At 40.6% G+C, this 7,812-nt stretch overlaps 1 protein-coding gene across 1 annotated transcript; it reads right to left on the bottom strand.

The window, feature by feature from the left end:
• Positions 1–3,028, bottom strand: LOC148047661 (uncharacterized). The gene is made up of 2 exons (XM_087711696.1): positions 2,901–3,028; positions 1–1,982 (listed from the first exon to the last, which is right to left on the bottom strand). The coding sequence occupies exon 2, from the start codon at positions 1,602–1,604 to the stop codon at positions 189–191; it is 1,416 nt and encodes a 471-aa protein (XP_087567822.1). The 5' UTR covers positions 1,605–1,982; positions 2,901–3,028; the 3' UTR covers positions 1–188.
• Between the last annotated feature and the right edge of the window lie 4,784 nt (positions 3,029–7,812).

Here is a 7,812-nt window from a genome sequence, read left to right as displayed (position 1 = left end):
TAGAAATAAGCAGAATTTTAATACAGTCAAAACAATCAACCATTGGAACACCTTGCCTTAAAAAGTTGTGTCAACTTTGTATCAAAACTGTCTGCAATCTGGCATTTGAATAATTATGCCACTATGTGTAACCTTACATACTTTATAGGGCGTCTATAACTGAAATATTTCCCACCATTGGGACATTCCTAAGGTTTCTCTCCTGTGTGAGTCCTCCAGTGTCTCATCAAATGGGAATTCCGACTGAAACTTTTCCCACATTCAAGACACTCGTATGGTTTTTCTCTAGTGTGAGTCTTCCAGTGCTTCCCTAGGTCAGACTTACAACTGAAATCTTTCCCACATTCTGAACACTCATATGGTTTTTCTCCTGTGTGAGTCCTCTGATGTATGACCAGGTGGGAATTCTGACTGAAACCTTTCCCACAATCAAGACACTGATACGGTTTTTCTCCTGTGTGTGTTCTCTGGTGTATCACCAAATTGGAATTCTGACTGAAACTTTTCCCACATTCAAGACACTCATATGGTTTCTTTCCAGAGTGAGTCTTCTGGTGCTTCACCAGTTCAAACTTACAACTGAAGCCTTTCCCACATTCTGAACACTCATATGGTTTTTCTCCTGTGTGAGTCCTCTGGTGTACTTCCAACTCGGAATTCCAATTGAAACCTTTCCCACAGTCTGGACACTTACATGGTTTCTCTCCTGTGTGAGTCCTCTGGTGTATAACAAGCTTAGAATTCTGCTTGAAACTTTTCCCACAATCTGGGCACTGATATGGTTTTTCTCCAGTGTGAGTTCTATAGTGTATCACCAGGTTTGAATTAAGACTGAACCTTTTCCCACAATCTGGGCACTCATATGGTTTTTCTCCAGTGTGAGTCCTCAGGTGTATCAGCAGGTTCGAATTATGACTGAACCTTGTCCCACAATCCGGGCACTCATATGGTTTCTCTCCTGTGTGTGTCCTCTTGTGTATCACAAATTTAGAATTCTGCTGGAAACTTTTCCCACAATCCAGACATTCATATGGCTTCTCTCCCGTGTGAGTCTTCTGGTGAATCACAAACTTATAATTGTGCTGGAAACTTTTCCCACAATCCAGACACTGATACGTCTTTTTTCCAGTGTGAGTTCTTTGGTGTATCATTAGGTTGGAATTCTGACTGAAACTTTTCCCACAATCCAGACATTGAAATGGTTTTACTCCTGTGTGAGTTCTCTGGTGTGTCACAAGCTGAGAACTCTGCTTGAAACCTTTTCCACAATCACTACATTTATACGGTTTCTCTCCCGTGTGAGTCCTGTGGTGGTCCACCAGATTGGAATTCCAACGGAAACTTTTCCCACAATCCAAGCACTTGTACGGTTTTTCTCCCGTGTGATTCCTCTTGTGTTTTACCAGATTGGAATGAAAGCTAAACCTTTTGCCACATTGGGAGCACTGGTAGAGCTTCTCTCCAGCATGGGTTCTTCCATGAATCATGAGGAAGCTTTTTCGAGAAAAGCTTTTGCCACACTCCAAACCTTTGTATGGTTTTTCACTGGATGGATCCTGTTGAGCAGAATCAGTCGTGATCTGCAATCTTTGTTCTTCCCACATTAGGCAATCTGTGGGATTTTTCTAACACTGATATGCTTGGATTCTTGAGACGGCGAAAAATATTTCTGACCTCTTGCCTGGTGTATTTTTTTGTTCAACTATTCTTTCCTCCTTCAAAGGCTTTCATTAATGCCTGTCAGTTTTCGCTACACATGGAACCTTCTTCTTTATTTAATTATTATCCTCCTTGATTTCTCTTATTTCTCCAGCTTAAAACTTTGTTCTTGTTATTCTTTCCCTCGTCTCTCTTCTGCTGAGGAAGAGTTTTTAAACTTTCAAGAGGAATTAGAAAATACTTTGAATGATGGTTTCTTTTGCTCTTTAATACTGTTTCTCATTCTCTGTTGTCCAGAGTGCTCTTCTTGGCATCCTCTCTCTCTGTAAGATTAATATAAATGGGTTAGTTTCATTATTGTTTAAAAATGGCTGCAGGACATGTAAAAGCAAAAAAAAAAAAAAATCCCAATCCCATATATTAGTATGAAAAAACAAACACACAAATTCTATTTTAACCTCTGACATTAATTATGATTGATTTGGCATACAGAGACCTAAAAAGATCAAAGTTCAAATATTGACCCCTACATAAAATGCTCTTTTTCAATCAGAATAGAGTTGAAAGGGACCTTGGAGTTCTTCTAGTCCAGCTCCCTCCTCAAGCAGATATATGGAATAATATTCCACTTAAATTTTTGGCTTGTGTAAATATACTCATGTATGCACGCAAATGAGCACAGAAATAGACATCTATGGATGTATGTAGACAAACTATGCGTATCTTCCTGAGTCCCTCGGGAATAGGACGGCATACAAATTGAATAAACATAAACATGAATAAACACATCTCGGTGTGCAAAATTTCCCAAAATATCTCAAAATACATTTGCTCAAATTGTTTGATCTACATTTAGAAAGTGGGAGGGGACCCTAATAGATGAAAAGGTCCCCAACTCCTATTCAAGATATAAAGCGTCTGTTTTGCCCATTAAACTCCTCGCTTCCCAGGAAAACAGATGTCAATAATAAATCACAAGAAATCAACAGGTAGGTGAAAGCTGGTGTTTAAAATGGGCGTCAGAGAAATATGAAATAAATGTTATTTTTAAATCTCCCAGCAGAAAATCACAGGCAGAAGTTTTAAATCGAGCAGCCCCAGAGGAATAAAATTTGGGGAAGGAAAGAATATGCAGCAGCAGCCAACACTTCATTATTGCCCCTTCGCTGCTTCCAGGCCGTGGAGGAACCGAAAGGGCCCGACTTTCTCCCGGCTTCTCGTCCGACCTTCCCTCCACTCACCTCCCAGGAGCCACTTCGACCCTCCAAGAGGCACAATAGGCTCCGCTGACGCCATTATCCTCCCGTGGGTGAACCGGAAGAAGAGGTTCCTCTGTCCTTTGCCTTGTCGTCTCCCCACATCTGCTCTAGCAACCCACTACCCTCTTCCCTAGATTAGCTCAGTCGCCGCTGGACCGAGTGTTCTTTCTCTATAGCTCGCCATCTAGCGACAATAGGCGGAATAACATGTTCGTTCTACATAAGACGTTTGAAGATGTTCTCATTGATTCCGGGCTTCCTTCTGTGACATCAAGTCCTATTCGATTCCCAATAAGCTCATCGATAGCTTTTCTCCCTGAGGGTCCATACCCAAAACTTTTTCTTTTAGGCCCCCCGAGAGGGCATCCATTGTCCCTGGAGCTCAGCCCGAAGCTTCCTTTGCCAGAAACTGCAATTAAATCAAAATGCCCTTTGGGGGAGGCGGGGGTAGAAATGACATAGAAATAGGAAGAGAAAGCGCATCTCCCTTGGCTCCAACCACTTTTTCCTCGTGTGTGTGTGTGTGTGTGTGCAGGATAACTGCTGATAAACTTGTCTCTGCAAAGTAGCAAACCTGTTAAGACTGTAGGTTGTCTCTCCTGATTTTATTTTCTCTTACTTCCCAATTTAATTATCAAGCCGTGTATTTCTTCTTGGTGCCCCATCCTTGCCTAGCAGTGGATATTCCGGGGCCAATTGGTGTTGCAACCCGAGAACCACCCCTATTTCTTTTCCAAGCTCAGGAGAGGCTGGAAGAGTAATTCCCCTCCCTTCTGGACAGTTAGCATCCTGGCTGGTTTTATGCCTTCAACAGCAGTTTGTAACACATAAGAAAACCATAGATTTTTCTGGCAAAGCAATTCAAGGAATTGCGGCAGATTAAGATCATTTATAAATTCAACTGAAGGGGGCAAGGAAAGTTTGGCAGCCTGGGACTTCAATTCACTCTCTGCTTCCAGCTCTGACTTTGCCACCTGGAGAAAGGGCTGTGCAGGAGGAAAGACACTGGGCCCTTCTCAGTCTGGCTTCAGGCCGGGGCACATCACCAAAACATCATTCTCATGGACTATTGGGAGGGTTTGACATAGGATACAGTCATTATGTCCTTCCTAGATCTTTCATCTGGTGTCAATAACAATGACTATGACCTCCTCCTGGACAGGCTTTGGAGAGAGGAAACGGGAAGAGCTTTATTATTGTGGTTCTACTTCCACCTCTATGCAGCATTCCCATCCATGTGGGTAGAAGAGGGGCCGAATCTTGACCCCTGCAATTTGAGGTGCCTTAGGGCTCAAGGCTTTTGATACTGATTGTTAACATCCATCTGAAACTGCTAGAAGCCATCCATACTAAGATACCCAATTATGTACAGGACATTACATTTCATTTTAGTGACTATTTGAAGTTAGACAGCACTGAAAAGGTGACTTATGACCGTTTTTCACACTTACCACCATTACAGAATTCCCATGGTCACATGATCAAAGTAGGGACGCTTGGCAATTGACTTACAGTGTCCTGGGGTCATGTGACCACCTTTTGTGACTTGAGCTGGCCCACAAACGGGGGGGTCCTCCTGCACTCACAGCTCCTACTTGAGGAGGCCATGGCTGGGGAGGCCCTTTGCACAGATTCATCTGGTGCACCAATTGGTCCCTTTCCCGGACCGGGAGGCCTTGCACAGTGGATCACTCATTCCTTGGTCTCCTTCTGTTTGGATTACTACCCTGGGTCCCCCAGAAGCTTCAACTGGTCCAGAACTGAACAGCCCAAACAGGAATGGGAGAACCTAGATTGCCCAGGTAACACTTTTGTTGTCTGAGCTACGCTGGATTTTTTCCTTTAAAGTGCAATTGAAGATCCTGGTCATCACATTTAGTTATTTCTTTATTATAACAATAGCATTTAGAATTATACACCACCCACAGTGCTTTAGAGCACTCTCGATTTACAGTGTCAGAATATTGTTCCCCCCCCCAAATATGGGTCTTCATTTTAACGATTTCAGAAGGATGGAAGATTGAGTCAACCTCGAGCCCTGTCTGGATCGAACTCCAGGCTGTGGGCAGTCAGCCAGGAATATTGCATTCTATCCACTGAGCCACCAGGGCACCTGTCACTATTGTCCCACCTTTATTATTCTTGCACCCACCTGTCCTACCAGGTCAGATAGGCTGCACACCCTCCTAGCCCCTTTCATTAAATATTGCCATGTGATAGGAGCTAGGAAGTGATCTTTTTCCATTGCAGACTCTTCCCCCTGAAGTTCAGCAGGCCTTTATCCCCCTAGCCTTCCGTAAAACAAGGAAGATCTAGCTGTCCCACTAAGCACTGGGATAAGAAGAGATGTCCACACATTTATTTATTTATAGGGTTTGTATGCCGCCCACTCTCGAGAGACTCAAGAAGCTTGATTTGGTATCTGGTTTTTCTTTATACCTATTTGGTTTTAATATGGTTTTTAAGTTAATTATACATTGGGAGATGGTTAGTCTTTGTTATAACATGGATGGCTACATAAATATTTTAAATCAATGAGAAGAAAAAGAGATGAATCCCAAAAACTGCCACCCTTTGGCTGTCCTTGTGCAAGTTGCTTGAAGTACTGTACACATTTAATTATCAAATTGATTTGCTGCTAATCCTGCAATTAACTTCTCCAATTTAATTCCTTTCAAAAAGAAAGATTATGAATTTGGAGAAGGAATAGCATCAATGTAATTAGTAAGGCCAGAAGGCCTGGTTGACTTCTAATTTGAACAAAAGCAAGATTTCCCTTTTTGCAATTTCCAGATGATCCACAGGCCATCAACCTTGATAGAAGTGTGCTGCAGAAGGAGGAGCCACGTCGCGATGTTACAATGTGCGGTCTCGATACTCTGAGACCGCCGTTGACACTTTTGCCGCTGGGGGATCTATTGAGACCTAAACCGTCCCGTAGAGACAGCGATCAGGATGACAAAGCCTTGCTGGTCTCAGGGATATTGCAAAATCCCTGATAGACCCAAGGGAAGTGCGTCAAGCATACGGTAAACAGGCAGCCCCTAGGCTGAAGAAATCGGAACGCTCCAGAAGGAAGGAAGTGAAAAGAGAAAGTGAGTCCATCTGGTGAGGTATTTTTTCTATTTTGCTAAAGACTGCCCAAAGAAATGTTTCTTTAAAGCCAAATTAGATCCTTAAACAAAAGAACTGAGCGGCGAAAATAATCCTAATGGGATCGCTGTGGAAAGTTTTTTTTCCCTTTGTCATTGTAACTACTTTTTGTGGCTTGAAATGCTCGTAACATTCTTCATCTCTCCTCTTAAAGTGAACGGATTGATTTTTTCTTCTGCTTCTTGTTGCTTTATTTTTTGACTTCTGGATTAAAACCTTCCTTTTTATTTTAACAATTCTTCCTACTACTTGTTATTAAATCACACTAAAAGCAATCTAAAGAACTTTGTTTCCTACAGAAGGTGAAAATTAACTGCCAGTCCGAGTTTTTTGAAACAACGTATCTCTTTGTTTATTTGACTTCACTAACTTTTACAGCTGAAGGGTTTGCAACTTGTTTACAGAAACTGATAAAAACCCAAGGGCACGAACTGTTTTCACAGGTGACTCTGAGAATTATTTTGGCAGGGAAAGAAAGAAAGAAAGGGGGGGGGAACAGAACCCTTCCCTTTTGAAGAGCATAAAAGAACTTGTGTTTAAGTCAATTTAAAATAAAGGTAAGAGAGGCCTGGAAGGCTAGACTGGCAGTCATTATTAGTTTTTTTTTCTTTTTCTTTCTCTCTTCTGCTTTGGAAACATGGGTCAATACTTAGATGAGGAAACCTTAAAATTCCAAAATATCTTGGCTGGAATTCAAAATCTATTGGAAGGATATGGGAGAATTGAGAAGAAGCTGGAAAGACCAGTCTTCCTCACAGCAAAAGATGATGGGATTGGAGCCCCCAAAATTAAAGGGGAGAATGAAGATATAAGATAAAGATAAGACAATAGATGAATTTATTAATGGAGCAAATGTGGGTGAAAATGGAAAGGGAATGTGGAAAAGGGAATTCAACGAATTGGAGCTCTACCCCAGATTCCAGGACACAGAAGAAAAAAAAATACTAATGATGATAGACATAAGAAGAGAATTTTTTTCAGAAGCAAGATTGACTGGTGGGCAAGGAGATTATCTGAGAGACGCTTCAAGCAACAAAGTGCGGAGAGAAGCCTATAAAAACCTTATAAAGAAGATAAAAAGAAGACTGACTCCACAATTGGCAAGAGAGATAAGACTGTTTTGTTACTGGAAAGATACAGGTTGACAATGAAAGTTGGTTAAAAAAAATAGTTTTTTTAAATTATTGGTGATTAGTAAGTAGGAATTTTGTAACCTCTAGATTGTTTTAGATTGTTATTAAATGTTTACTCGCTAACAATTAATTAACCATAAATAATAATAATGAAATGATAATGGATACAGCGTAATGATATATACATGTATTGACAATTTAGTAAAAGAAATTTGGATATAAATTGTAAATTGTGACTTGGGAAAAAGACCTATAAATTTTATTAACAAATTTTCATTTAGATCTTGTTATAAAAGTGTAAGGTTTTTTTTTGGGTGGGGGCCCTGAGAGAGGAGATGGGGCATAAATAGTAAATGATTTTTAACCAATTATAATAACAACAAGGAAATGTTAATGGACATTGTTTAACAATATATACATGCTATGGTATTCGCAAAAGTAACTTGGATATAAATTTTAATCAGTGAGTTGGAAAAAAAGGGGGAACTTAGAAACTTTATTAATTGACTTTTACTTAAAAGATGCTATAAAGGTGTAATGTTATTGGATGATTTTTTGAAATAGCTAATGAATGCCATTATGTGGTTGTGTCTTTAAGTATGATTTGA

This window comes from Thamnophis sirtalis, unplaced genomic scaffold (genome assembly GCF_051295495.1).
Source record: "Thamnophis sirtalis isolate CommonGarterSnake01/CBP01778 unplaced genomic scaffold, rThaSir2_p1.2 scaffold_3, whole genome shotgun sequence".
Lineage (NCBI taxonomy): Eukaryota > Metazoa > Chordata > Lepidosauria > Squamata > Natricidae > Thamnophis > Thamnophis sirtalis.
The sequence above is the reverse complement of the archived record's forward strand: the minus strand, read 5'-3'. Positions and strand labels throughout refer to the sequence as shown.